This window comes from Echeneis naucrates, chromosome 6 (assembly GCF_900963305.1).
Source record: "Echeneis naucrates chromosome 6, fEcheNa1.1, whole genome shotgun sequence".
NCBI lineage: Eukaryota > Metazoa > Chordata > Actinopteri > Carangiformes > Echeneidae > Echeneis > Echeneis naucrates.
The window spans coordinates 1,054,883-1,070,334 of record NC_042516.1 but is presented as its reverse complement, the minus strand read 5'-3'; the positions used below and the strand labels follow the sequence as shown (position 1 = coordinate 1,070,334).

Below are 15,452 nucleotides of genomic sequence, written 5' to 3'. Positions count from 1 at the left end.
GTCGTGAAGCGGAGCCATCACATTGGTGACTGCACACTACACTGATGGAAGGAAATGCAGGCAACCACTGGAATTTTATTTTGACACTCATCCCATTTCTGCAATTTATCTGTATCTGTCAGCATGACCTTAAACCTCCCCCGTTCCTCTACAGCTGTGTTTATCTCAACCATTGAAATGCCACTTTCCTTGTTCTTTCACATTCACTTTCAAGATGCCAGTTTTGCTCCTTTGTGAGTGGATGTAAACATGTGCTGTGCTTCTGCATTGAATTATTTCAAAAACAACAGAAGGGCAGTAACAGGGCAGTTCGGCTGTTGTGGCTATGTGATAATTAAACTGGAACTTGACATTTACAGGGCTGTTAATTCGCCTGGGCTTTGGCTTTCATCTGGGTGTAGGCCTGAGTATTTCTCAAGAATCATTGCTCTCTTCAATAAAGCGGACAACAACTGACAAATATGCTTATTTTTTGCTAAAACAGGTATGCAAAAAACATTTTTATTTTTATTGCCTTTTCCCCCAGATGCAGGTTTTCCTTTTGGAGGACACAGCAGAATAATATTCCTAATGCTTGAACTGCACCCATATATTGAATCCTCTTTCCCCACAGAGGCAGCTGAGGAAGAGGAAGTGTTACCTCCTGGTGGCGGGTGCTATAGTCCTCACCATCCTCACCATCATCATTGCTGTTTCAGCACGGAAATAAGACTGGCTGGCTACTGAGGTAATTTCCATCATCCACAATGCAACAGTGCCACCCCTAACCTGTGAGTGAAGAAAATAATCAAATTAAAATTGTAATAGTAATTGAAATGAATGTGAACACAGGAACACAGGATTTCAGCAAGCTGCAGCTGTAGACAAGTCTAAAGAGTAACAGCACAACAATACATATGCAGCGTCAGTATTGGCAATTGTCAGTATTCTGTGTGAATACATAGATTGGTTTGAATGGGTGCAAGATGGGCAAGTTTGGAATGCATCCAAAAATCTCTGTGTTTAGATGTGCCATAGTCACCAGTAAACAGGCTGCCTAAGAGTTTTACGTCAGCTGATGCAGCGGTAGCCTGTGAAGTCATCAGCTCCACCGCTGCCAAACTACTGACTGAACACCCAGATGCATTCATGTTATATATTTTATTCCCTATGTGTAATGCTGCTGTTACACTGCAATTTCCCAGTCTGGGATATCTATCTATCTATCTATCTAATAATCTTCTGTTGAAGGAACTCTTCTGGAGACAGAGAACTCATGCATGGAAAGAAGACAGGTCTTTCCAGTTGATTCTTGTAGGATACTCTTCCAATAATATCATACACCTCTGGTTTATATGCCATCCTCTCTCAACAAGGAAACCAGCCAAGTTAGGAATTCAACAGAAATAGTCACATAATCTCCTCAGTGTCAGCTGTTAGTGTCCTGAAAAGAACTTTATGACTCTCAAGCAACGGAAGAAGGAAGAATGTATTTTCCTGATGAAATTTTGTTTTATTTTATTTTTTTCTGTTGACATGTTTCATATTTAGCAAGTTGCATTTTCTGCACAACTTGTAAATCCTGTGTGGAGTTACTCATTAAAGGCAGTTTGACATCATGATGTGTTTGAATGATCAACAATAGGTGCAAAATATGAAGGAAATTATTGGCAAAGTTTGGGTTGGTAACATCTAAGTATTTGGGAGAGTACATATAAGACTGTGAGATGAGTGATTCCCCCCTATATGCTACTCCTTAAAATAATAATATTCATCAATAGTATGCACAATATTTAATGGTAGAGGACAACAACCTCACATTCATTCTCATTGGAATGACGTGACGTGATGGTGTCAAAATCACCTGTCAATCGTTTGGGCTGATGGTATGAAATAATCCTTAATGGTACAGAGCAGGGCAGGGAAGAAACTAACAAACATTCAGTGATATCACGCAGCATCTTACTCCTTGCCACACTGACACTGTTGTGACTGCAGTTGAAAATGCTTCCATGTCTTTCAAAAAATTGGACTTGCCATAGTGGTATTGGCTGTAATGGGGAAAATATACTCAACCCCAGTGGACCCCATCTGAGGCTTTAGTGGAAGCAAAATTTGCTCTCAGTCATGGAAACATTCTTGTTCAGGAGCAGCACAGAAGAAGTTGTTTTGATCTCATTACACATCGTCCCATTTGGTACAAAGTAATAACAGCCCATGGGTTGGAGTGGTATTTGTGTAAGAAACGCGGGCAAACAAAGACAGACAGGCCTTTTCTCACCATTTGCAAAGGTGTTATATATCTTCCTGCTATTCCAGTATTCAGTTCGACATAGCCTTCAAAAGCTAATGGAAATGGTTGAATCTTGGTGAAAGAGATAAGGTAAGTAAGGTGAGAATCGTTTTTTTTTTTTTTTTTTCAAAACAGAGCTGGCTTAGCTCAGCTCAGAGTAGCTTTTCACGAAATGCTGCAGATCCTCACATGAAGTTGCAATTTTTCCCATGAAAAGTATCATATTATTGATTCAAAAACAGGTCTGATGGGTAAATTCAATCCTGAACTGAAAGGTGTTCATAATACTAACCATAACACACTGTATATCCTCCCAGTCTAACTTGTTGTACGCACATGTTGTTGTGCTCTGAAAAGAACAATAGAGAGGCCTACATGTCCCTCCTGAAGCCTGGCCAGAGTTGTCTGCCTGTTTCAAAATGGTGCCACGACCCCATGATCCACCCCTGGTGACGTCACACAGGTGATAAAGATGCTCCCGTACCACAGTTGCAGCAGAGATCTGTCCCAGCTTTCGTCTCAACCGGATCGCCGAAGGGAGCAACACCAAACATTTGGATCCTGCCACTACAAAATCCTGGGTCACACTCTTCAACAAGTGGAACGAGCACAGACTGCTGTGTTGTTTTTGTATCCTCCTCAAATTCAATCAGCTGATACACGTGCTGAGAAGACGCACGCCAACTTTGTTACCCGAAGCTAACAAAGAACAATCATCCTCCGTTCCCAGCTGCCACTAAGAATTCATTCCTTCTGTTAACCCTTTTGAGACTTGATATTGAGTTAGCTAATTTGGACATTGGTCCCTGGTAACTGGGTGGTGCGCCGAAATGTACTACTTACAGTAAATAATTCTAGATATCAATAATCAGTTTCATAATCATTGATATTAATTGCCAATCTCCAAATTACCCCTACTAGTGCACAACGTAATTGGTGCCCTGTTTGAGGTTGTTTTATTCCAGCTGTGTCACAAGAATAACACAATAATCCAACAGTGATAATTGAGAACGCTTTTGTTCACAATTAAAATTTTTCAGCAACATTATAATGATATTATAGTATACCCAATATTATAATAGTTATAATAATTGCTGTAATATTTCGGATTAATTTCACACCATCACATTACTAACTATTAACTAACTACTGACGCACTACATCAGTGGCTCTACTGTAGTGAGGATCGCAGTTGAGGTTTCATAAATTGAATTATACCAGAACACGGACAGTGTTCTCTCTCTGAGTCCTGTAATTGGAAAGCACGCTAATTACTAACCACTCACAGAGGCACAGGACCACCATGTCACCTCTGTTGAGATTATTTGCAGCTACAGTGAAGACACCTTCTCAGGGTCTTATAGGCTTTGTTAGCCACAGGTTAAAGGCCAGCTGTGCATCCCAGCGGAATTTGAGCTTGCTTAGTAAGCATTGCTATTAAAGGGTATTGACACAGGTGTATGACCCGAAACTGCAGTCCGCAGTCGCCAGCCTTATGAGGCTATCCACTGAGGATCTAAGTAACCTAAATTGCTACACCATTAGTCAGTGTGAAGGCCGGTGAAAAACACACCATAACACAGGTTGGCTAACACTGCTTTACAATCAGAAAGCCAAATTGCTGGCCGCAGAGAGCATTGAACAGCTTCAACAACGTCATAACTCGATCCTGCAGGATGAGTGCAAGCAGACAGCAGGGCTCTTGACAGAAGTGAATGAGGACATTCAGGACCTCCGTCAAGAGTTGCAACTTCACCTCCATGCCGTGAAAAGCAGAGCGGGAAAGGAGTTTATGGGAACCCGGGGTCATAGAATGACAGACGTCAACCTGTCTGACACCACTTCTGATCTGGATGTAGCCTCCACCCTGAAAGAAATAGGTAAGGCTCAGCTAACAGAGCCCTTAGCAGAGGAGCTAGGGGCTGAACTCCATGCTTTCCTAGCGCGGGCCTTAAGAGCCTTAAGCAAGGAGCTTGACGCCGCGCAGCGGACTACTCAGACGGTCCAAGGCATACTGGCTGACCAGAAAACAAGGGGCAGAGAACCGATGCCTGCTGAAACTTGGTCTGGTTACGCCACGCTTGACCCCTACCCACTGACAATGGCCGATGGTAAGTATGCAAAGGAATCTTACCCAAGGAGCGCACCTCAGCCGGTCTGCCAGTGTTCCATTTCCCCTATTTGAGGGGAGAAGAACTCCCACCTTGACGGAATCCAACCACCATCCTCACCTCTTGAACGGCGATTGGGACTTTGCCTGTATCAGCTGGTGAAACAAATGCATGGCATAGTCCATGCCCTCATTCACAAATTCCGCTCCATAGGTGCCTCCGGCACCGCGGAAAGGGGTGTCTTGTCCTCATTACCAGGAACCAATACACCAACAAACATCAGATGATTCAGATGATGCGGGTGTCCACCGAGAACAGGGCATCTTGAATCTCTTGCGCGAGATTTAGAACGCTTCGACCTTGGGAACCAGGAGTCAACAATTGAAGACTACTTAAGAGAAGTAGAACGCTGTCTCCTTGACTTGCCCCGTGCTTTTGCCAAAGAGAAGCTGTGGAAAACCACCTCCAGAAGTGTCCATGTCTTCATGGAGACTCTTCTGCCGGTGATCAGAGACTGCTATTCAGCGTTCTGTCAAGCCTTGTGGGAGGAGTAATCCCACTTCACTGACCCGGCTTCTGCTACTCAACACTTTTGGCATTTTGAAGAAACGGCTGGAACCACTGAAAGAGTATTACAGACGTCTTTCAGCAGCGTACTTCCAGGGCGTAACATGCCTGGCTTAGAAGAAGACCATGCTTTTCTCCATAACTTACATGAAAGTGTGCATGTCACATGATGTGACCATGCACTGCCGTGCCAGCAATCTCACTATGCAGGAGATTAGGAGGTACGCGCAATTAGCATGGGAAACACAAGTATGCCCAAGCAAAGCATCAGACAGCAGTGCCAGGGTCCTGAAGATCCAAGCACTGGTGCTGGTTGACCTGACACTGGAAGGCCCGAGAACCCCTGTGTCAAGGTCGATGCCGCTGATCAGGTCCGCCAACAAGGCGGGCACCTGAGCCAAAGAGCCAACGATCGCAATGAGTTCCACAACCAAGGCAAACAAAAAGGCGACAAAAAAACTCCTTTCAAATGAACAGAAAAGTCCACTTTGAGCAAAACAGCAAACAGGTGTGAAAAGAACACAGAACTACTTCAAGGATGGGGACTTCCAGCAACAGAGCATGGAAGACTTCGTACGGAAGTGTGTGGCCGAAACAGTGCAGGCAATGGATGTCTGCAATCGCCCGCCAGCCCAACCGGAAGCACCTAAGGAACCTGATGTCAAGCAGCCATCAACATGACTAGGCCAGGTACCCTCTTCACTCTACCCTGTTCAAAGTCTACTTTGTGGATTGGGGAAGAGGACCAAATGGACCCAGCGCACTCCCTGAGCTTCATTCACCTTCAATAACGACTAACAGCCACCCTGCTCCCCTGACCTTCTTGGTTGACCTTGTCCGAAACAGCCACACACGCCGCATATACACTTCAGTGGTGATAGGGGCCTGCACCTGCTCCCTGGCTCTGCTGGATTCTGGTTCTGAAAGAAGTCTCATGAATTCTGATTTGTTTGCAGATGTTGCCAGAGCAATGCCCTCCCTCGGCAAACTATCTTCCTTGGAGACCTGTGACATTAGCATCACTAGTTACATGCAGGATAAATCTCCCAGCTGTTGATTAGCAGCACTTTCCATGAAATGACCCTGGTTACACCCCTTGCACATATGTGCGACACAGAATCGGCACAGAACCCCTGCTGATTGGACAAGACCCGTTGGATCGCTTGGTCCCTCTCAACGACTGTCACCAAAGGGCATATCTGGGCTCAGGTTAAAGTCTTCTTCATGCCCACCCACTTTATTAGTGTCGTCTCAAAGCTTTTGAGATTTGATATTGATATTGATAATTTGGACATTGTCCCCTGGTAACAATGTGGTGCCCCGAAATTTACTACTGATAGTAAATATTCTTTTCATGCAATATTCAATAATCAGTTTCGTAATCATTGATATTAATTACTAATCTCCAAATTACCCCTATTAGTGCACAACACCTGTGTGCTCACCTTTTATTCACTAGACAGCTCTCTGTTGACTACCTGTTTTAAAAATCCCACTAACTGTCCACTAACTGAAAAAAATAATCAGCAGGATGTAATATCACAGCTGGTCACAGCCAAATATTTCCTGTGTGGTGGGCTCTTTACCTTCTTTACTGTCTGTAAATTTTAGTTAAGGCAGAACAGATGCTCATTTTTCTTTATAAACTACCTCTTAAAGGCAAGGAGAATAACGAGAATAACGAATAAGTCGGATTTACAAATTTAATAAAGCTGAGAAACTGAGCTTAAGTTCCTTGCATTACACTTGACCAGTATCATTTCAATTGATTGCACTGAATTTGAAAAGACATCCACTGTTACAGTCTCACTGCTCACAACGCACCCTTGCCAATACACTGACAGGGTTTAGCAAGTACTGTACACACATTTTTGTTTTGTTGTTGTTGATAGAAGTGTTTATCTCATTAGCTGTAAACCTTCACTCATGCTGGACCATCAACAATGACTTGGCTGTGCAGTTGTCCTGAGATCAGTGACACCTGCAGTTACTTTTTTTTGCCTGACAGATAATGAATAAGTAGACCAGTTAATATGGACAGATAGCACAGCCTTCAAACGTTACAGCCACGTAGAATGATTAAAAGTGACTACCTTTGGCCTTCAAGGTTTCTGGTTTGACGCCTGCCTTCAAATTCAATTCTTCAGTGGCAGGACATTACGTATATATAGAAGTTGAATGCATGTTTCGATTTCTTTTTATTGCCTCCCCCTGCTGTTTATAGGAGAAAATAGATTATTACCAATATATGTCAATGGAAGTTGAGAAACTAAACACGAAAGAAGATTAAATGATCAAACCTAAAAAAAGCAAGATAAAATGCTTTATTACAATTTTAAAGATTTAACCAACTGCCATATGAAACTAAAGAGTTTTAGTACTTTTTTCATGGCTGAAGAAGATATTTTGATGAATATGTTTTTGTTTTGTTTGTTTCTATTCACTTGACATTCAATATAAAATGTGTCTGCTTGCATAAAGTATTGATCACAACCTATTTTCCACTGGGGGAAGGAAAATGGAAATCCTGTGGAACAAAGCACTCTATTCATAAAACAGCAGGCTGAATCGATGCTCCCGTGGCGCCTGGTCCATGTTGAGGCTCAGCAGTCGGCGGTCGACAATCAAATGGCTAGACACCACCAGTTACCACAGCAAGAAAATCTTAGAGCTAAAAAAAGACAGGACCATTGTGAAGACTGTTAATGACTGTTGTGCACATGTTCAAAGTTTTATTGATGTTCTGCAGAGCTGTCAAAAAGCAGCAGACACACTAATGACTGCAGGTCAGTGGCCACGTATAGTATTGTTATCATCTCAAATGAAATTTTGACACACCATGGTTGCTGCTGATCTCCTGACATTTATTGCAACATTTAATGAACAGATTCAGCTTTATTGTAGTTGCATTGTGATTTCAGTGTCAATAGGAAAGAACCCAGGAATTTGATGAGTTGGAGCAGGAAAAGTGCGAGGATGTGAGTGATTTTGACAAGAACCAAACTGATGTGTAGACTGCTGTGGGATGTTCCTGATCTGCAGAGGTCAAGACCTACTAGAAGTGGCCCAAGAAAGGAAAACCACTGAACCACAGACAGAGTCATGAGTCAAAGCTCATTGATTTTCCTATAGTGAAGGCTGGACTGTGTGGTCTGATCCAAAAGAAGAGCTACTGCAGATCAAAATGCTGAAAAAGTTGGTGCTGGTTCTGATCGAAAGGTGTCAGAAAACACGCAGAGCATTGCAGTTTGGTGTGTGTGAGGTTGTGTATTTGCAGGCCATTCAGGGTGAACATTTTCACCCCTGTCTGGACTCTTGAGCATCAGAACTGCTATGGAGGGATGGAAGAAGGTGGTCTGCTCTGATGGATTAGGTTTTCTTTACATCTTGTCACGCGCTGTGTCCCTTACCTGGGTGTGGGATGAATTATGGGAAAAAGTTAAGCTGGTAGAGACAGTGTGATGCTTTGGATAACGTTCTGCTGGGAAACCTTTGGTCATTCGTGTTAACAGTACTTTGACTTATAGCACTGACCTTAACATTGTTCAGACCAAGTCCAGTACAGTGACCACAATGTTCAGGCTGTAAATGTGTAAGATAATCTGCTGTTTATTTTGCAGGCAGATGTGACATTAGCACACATCCCAAATCATGGCCTTCTGTTCTGTCATGATCATAAACTTATAATTTTATATTCAACATCTTCATCCTAACTGCTGATAAAAACAATGTTCACACAGTTTGCTGTATAACATTGATTGATACAAACTGACGCATATGTAAATGAGTACATCTATACTGTGAAGTCAATTTTCCGATTTGCATTAACATAATGTAATAATATAATATATTGTTAAGTGAAATTTTTACAGCTACAGAGACATGAGGCATAAATAGGTCAGTATGTGTACAGTACATACTGGAGCAGGAAAAGAATCGTGTCTGAGGACACACAGTCTACACAGGCAGCCAAGTGTCTGCACGCTGTCGGTAGTAGCTTATTTTTATTTTTGTTTTTTGCTTGCTTTTTTTTTTTTCCTTTGTTCAGAGTCCGGGACAGCACGGCGGTATAGTGGTTACCACTGTTGCCCCATAATAAGAAGGTCACAGGTTTGATTCCTGGCCTGGGGCCTGTCTGTGTGGAGTTTGCATGTTCTCCCTGTGAAACGAAAAGCTGTAGAAGATGGATGGATATTCAAAGTCCATAGATTATTCATTTATGTCCTCCTCAACCATTGCCCTGTTGCCAGTGTGAAAAATATTCTATATTTCCTGCTAATCAACAAATGATAGCACACTAACACACAAAATTTGCATCCCTGTACAAACCACTGTCTCTACTGTAGCAACTAGAATGACAGTGACATTTTTGTTTCTTTGGATTCTTCCCTTTTCAGTGTGAATTCTTGTATTTTATTGGTCATTAGTGTGGAATTTCATCACTTTTGTGATAATAATGTATTTGCTCTAGATTTCTATCTCGAGTTCCCACACATTTTTCTTTCCTTTATTTACCCAGATCTTAGATGAGTAGCTCTTTCTGTTCATGGAAATAGACCAAAATCCCTGTTTTAGCAGATGGGACAGGATTACCAACCAAGTGTGTGCTAGTTGTACCATATTTGTGAAGTCCTACAGTTTTGTGTGGAACCAAAAAATGTGAATTTCATCAGTTTAAATGGCCGTTTGAACATTCGCGCTTGGTTCAAGGTTTAGAATTAAGTTTGTATTTGGTTTGCACATGCTGATGTGATGGTTAAGATTAGGGCAAGAAGCTGTAAGAAATTCATTATGACAATGATGGGTCCTGTCTGTGGGAAGAAAGAGAAAGATAGAAAATATTATGGAAATTAACTTTGAAGGAAAAACATATTACAACCTGTTATTTGTGTAGAAGTGGTGTATTTACACAGTAGGACACTTATAATCCTGGCAAAGTCAACAATTTTATGCGTATACTCAGCTGGAAGTTTATCTATAAGATCCATATGAGCATAACACATTTTACATTGGCTCCACCAAATATTTTAGTGGCTGCAGAGATTTCTCAATTTATACAGAAATAGCTGATCAATCAATTTATTATACATTTTGGGGATTTTAACTTTAGAAGTGTAAACACACAGATCCTTCATTGTTAAATTATATTGGCTCAGAGAGACAAATTTATTAATTAATTCATTCATTCATCATGGATTTTACAACATTTTCCACAAAATTATAATGACCTGTATAGCAGTCAGTGTAGCAGTAGACAAGGACATTTCCTGTTCCTGTTCATGACTTTCCAACGCAACACTAAATTCTCCTCCAGGGAAGCAACACAAGGTCCAGCCGAATATTCTCAAGAGTGAAAAATTTTAAGGCTAGCAGATTTGGTACAACATCAGCTCTGGACTTGAACAAAAACACAGGGAAGGGCAGTTGCTTGCAGAAGAACTGAGTAATGCTGACTGTGCCAACCTAGCATATAACAAGCACAGCGGAGAATTAAAGTTAGATTAGGTTAGGTTACCCTCTCTATTAGGCTCTGTTGTATTTGTTTAGGTTGTCAGTTTGCCCCGCAAGGAGATGCTGATTTTTAGATGCTCATAAATAACATAAATAAACAGATCATCTATTTCAGTAGCTGTCCACCATAATCTTTCTGTCACACTTAACAATGATCCGTCCCTGGTGTCCTGAGGTCAATAACACCCACAGTTACTTTTCACATGCCTGACAGAAACAATTGAATTAAGATTTACGCCTGAATTTAATGATAACATCCATTTTATTTACTGGCAGTTTAGCAGCGGAGACTACCACAGGTCTTCTAGGTTTTTGTATTTTAGATACATTTTGATAGTTGCTTGTAAATATTTTTTTATCCTCTATATGTTTTTATGAGTGACTAAAAACATCAAATTCATCAAGGAAAACAATTTTTTGAACAATATTATTTGTTGAAAAAGCAAGCAAAAAACTACTACTACAGCACACAACGATATTTTTTTTCTTTCTTTGCTCTTTTCGGTTCCTTTAGAACAGCAGAGGAAAAAGTAAACACTCAGGACTCAATTATGGTGACCTTCAGCTATGTTTAGGGGATGACAGGGGACAGGCAATCTGAGTGGTCCGAGTCTTTTCCCATTGCAAAGATGGCTGCAAGACTGTCGGTGCTAGTCGCGGCAGTAATCGCTGATCCTGCTGGTGGATATTTGAGTTGAGGGATGACGTCAGACTGAAGAATGTTACCTATAGAGCAATGTAAGCTAACAGCTACCAGCAGTTTTGGCGGCCACAGAGGCAAGTCTGCCAGTTAGTTGAACCTCAGTTTCAAGAGAAACAGTGCTATTTTCACCCTGGCCATGGGATGGTGTACCAGCTCTATACCCTCACAAGTGTGAAGAGTGCGTGGGAGTTTGCCCAACCACTACATGCACTTTGTTGATGTAGAGAAGGTGTCCCTCAGGTAAACCTGTTGGAGGTGCTCTGGGAACATGGGTTGGATGGCCTTCTGCATTTGGCCATTGTTTCCCTGTACTGTTGGCAGTAAGTCAGACCCATTCCTAGTTAGGGTTAGACTCCTTCAGGGCTCCCCCTTGTCACATTTTCTGTTCATAATTTTTATCGATTTTTATCATATGGGTTCTTGTCCACCAGTGTGGGGGAAATGGAGCGGGAGATGGATAGATGGATTGACATGGCATTTGCACTAATGTGGACACTATACTGTCCCACTGTGGTGAAAACACCTTGCAGGTCAGTTCTTTACTGGTCTTTCTATGTTCTGATCCATACCTGGTCATGAGGTGGAGGTGACTGAAAGAATGAGTGGTTGTGAAAGCACGTGCCCAAAATGAACCTCCTCCATAAAGTAGCCAGCAAAGCCTTACAGACAGGGTAAGGAACTTGGCAATATGGGAGGAGCCTAAAGTAGAGATGCTACTCTTCCACATCAAGTGGTGCAAGATGTGGTGGTTCTGGAATCTTGTCATGATGCCTTATGGATGTCTCCCAGGGGAGGTATTTCAGGCATGTCCATGAGGTAGGAGAACCTGAGGCAGACGCTGTATTAAGCCACAGCTAAAGATTAGCTGAGTGAATTGAAAAGAGCTAAAGTGACGTTTCTTCTTTCTTCTTTCCTAGAAGAAACAACATTTCTTTCTGTTTTTGTATTTTTGTAGTAGGGAGGTTTTTGTGTTTTTTTAGAATGTTGGATGTCATCATGACATCTATAATCCCAGGAGAGAATATGCTACGATGAGTGGCTGACCACGTCATCACTCATTACATTTGTACCTCTTCAAACATTTTTCTTGAGGCTGTCCATCACCACCCATGTCAATGTCCAACTCAGAGTCTGACTGCTGTGCTTCAAAAGGTGAGGAATGCAAACTGAAAAAAGCACAGAGGCACTACAAGGTTTTACCAGGAGATCACTCACAAACAAATACCATGCAGAAAGATTTAGAACAAAGATATCACAAGAACCTGGAAATGTAATGGAAGAGTTTAGGCTTTCCCAACAAAGACTTAGTAACTTAGGAGACCAAATATGACCACAACTGAATGACATGGTATCTAGAGTACATGTTAAGATACCATTTCTGCAACAAAGACAATGAAACCCTGAAAAAGAATCACTCACCATAATTCTTTTATTTAGGGCCAACCAATAAAAGTTGATGTCCACATATGAACAGAAAGATTAAAAGTCAGCATTTTACGATGTTAAGTAGCAAAAATGCATGTTTAGTTTTATTCTACAACAGTGAGTTTTAGGTCATTATTTAGCTGCCTGGCTCACGAGATCACTGCCATGTACAACTCTCACAGCTATTAAAACTAATTAATGCGCCAGCAGTTTTCCTACCTACCAATTATATTCAAAATATTTATTCAATAACATACAAAAAAATGTATTGAAATGTAAGATTTCAATAAAAACAGAAACTTTAAATGACCTTTTTACTCCTTTTTATTGAAAAAATATTTTCTTCTTTGAAATGGGCTGAGCTGTTCTCTCATTCCATCACTATGTATCCTATCTTTGACTTGGTACCTCTGTTGGGATGCCTTCAATTATCTGGACTCCCATCTCTCAAGAGATCTACACAGAAACCCTCTGGACTCTTTTAATCCTGAGTGAGGTGACAGGAAAAGCACAGCATCCTTCAATCCACAAGTTCTTACCAGCACCTGCTTCCCTTCCCCTGTCCATCCTTCTGCATCTTCTCTGTCTTTGTTCCTCCCTGCTTTCACTGAGCTGTAGCATTGCCCTCCCTGCCAGATAAAGGTCATTTCACTCAATAATGACCAACAAACTAGTTTCCAGTTAGGGCTGATGATGGACTGAAATAATAGAATATTTAAATAATCGACTAACTGCATCAATCTCACAAAAGTTGACACAAAAAAAAGAAACAACAAAAGCTTTTCAGTAATTTTGCTGTTTTCCCGTTGACTTGCAAACTCTCTGTCTGGCCAAGGGCTGTGCTGGAGCAAATTGTTCATACACCTTCTGATGTGTTATTAGGAGAGTGCTATCCTGCAGTATGACCATATACTGCTGCTTGATCCTACAACATAATGAGCCAAAACATTGGAGAAAATAAAGAAAAAAAAAACCCTGCAACCTCTGGAAGTATAAGTGGGAACATGAACTCTAGGACCAGCGGATTTCCACTGGTGAAAAATATAATAGGTGTTTGCTCTCGGTCAAACATGAAACTTCTCTGTAAAATTACTTCTATTTGTTTTCTTACTTCCTAAACACAGAGACAGTGTTTTGTGTAAATATGAGATAAGTTGAGCAGGGGTTATATTATTATTATTATTATTATTATTATTATAGAGTAAAACCAACTGAAAATCTAATAGTATGTAAATATTGCTTGAAATAAACTACTGTACATCATACCTGTACTTCCTCAACAGTACTTTATATAGTTATAGTGGGTTTGTAGGAAAAATGAGTGGTTGATAAGCAAATGTTAGCATGCTAACACACCAAACCTATATGATCCATTGTACATAATCAAACATTGGCATGTTGTAATCATAATTTACTTGAAAACATTGTGCCTATACAGCCTCACCGAACCTCCAGTCCCACCTCAGTAAATTGTTAAATAGTCCAAGAGGTAGACTGGGTCAATGAGTAATTGGTCCAATTTCTGCACCCTTCAGTCTGCGTTTTGAAGTGCTTCTGGGATAGTGTTTCTGAAAACCAAACTCTATGTGTGGAAATGTGTGTGTGTGTGTGGAAAAGTGCTGTATGAATGTGTAGTAAAATGCACTTGCGGTTCCTTTGTCAAGGACTTTGAGTTTTCAGTAAGCCTAGAAAAGCTCTAGTCCCTTTATCCTACTGTCCTGGTAACAGGAGCTAGACTAACTAGTTAAACTAGTTAAAAAAATGTTATTGACAATGTGTTTTGTTTTGTTTTTTTCTGAATAGACAGCCAGAGTGTATACAAGGCTGACTGAAAGAATGACGGTGAACAGAAGCAGGAAAAGCAGAAAGGAGAAAAGCAAGTGCCATACATCAGTTTAATGGGAGTGACGATGACAGAAATAACTGGGGAGCTGCTTCTGCTCTCAAATCAATAGCCAGGCTCTTTATGACACTCTAAGTAATGCAATAACTGCAGCCTGACACTTATTCCTATACCAATTATGTTACTGGAACTGCCCTCATATCTTGTTCAGTGTCATTTGGGGATTTCTCTATATACATGCACTAAATCTATACCCATCAACTGACCTGGGGTTGCTGGAAGTTAGGTTTTGCTTTTCTTCATGTCTGGGGACTTGGTGTGTAGAGTTTGCATGCTCTCAGCATTTGGGCTCCCTCCTGGTAATCTGGCCCACCCCAACAGTCCAAAGATATGCACCTTTTATTACTTTGTCACTCTAAATTAACTTAAACATGACTCAGTGCGAATGGCTGTTTGTCTCTGCATGTCAGCCCTGTGATAGCCCAGCGACCACCAGACCTTCATCGCTGATACGTAAAGCCCACAGGTCACATTTATTATCCTGCGTGTTTCTTATTTTTACTCTTCCTCACACAGATTTTAGAAAACATAGACAGATTTCTATCAAAATGTGCAGCACACAGTCAGGATTGGTGTGCTGACTTTTCTCTAAAGAATACATTTTTTTGGCAAATCTTTGACAAAGTCACAAAAACATGGTGAAACAATCCCATTCAAACTGAATTGGAGAGGGTGAGAAAACTAGAATTTTAGGGCTTTTTCAAGTCTCAATTTCTTTTGGATACGTTCAGCTACAAACCCCATTCAAACTTTAAAATGTTAACAACTTTACAACTTCTCAGTGTATTCATGTATGTATTTATTTTTTGATATCTTACATTTTTTCATCAGCCACATGGGTGGAGGAATGACTTAATGACAGACTCCTCTAATATGAGAGCAGTTTATCAACTATTACACTGACACTGATGTTAAAGGCCAAATCTCACACACACACACACACACACACACACACACACA

General features: G+C 41.0%; 1 protein-coding gene across 1 annotated transcript in view; it reads left to right on the top strand.

The window, feature by feature from the left end:
• The window catches only part of tsnare1 (T-SNARE Domain Containing 1), a 186,085-nt gene that overhangs the window by 152,087 nt on the left and 18,546 nt on the right, over positions 1-15,452 (top strand). Inside the window, exon 11 of the mRNA XM_029505222.1 lies at positions 614-727. Within this exon, the coding sequence (XP_029361082.1) occupies positions 614-709 (96 nt within the window). The 3' untranslated portion in view covers positions 710-727. The remainder of the gene's footprint in view (positions 1-613; positions 728-15,452) is intronic.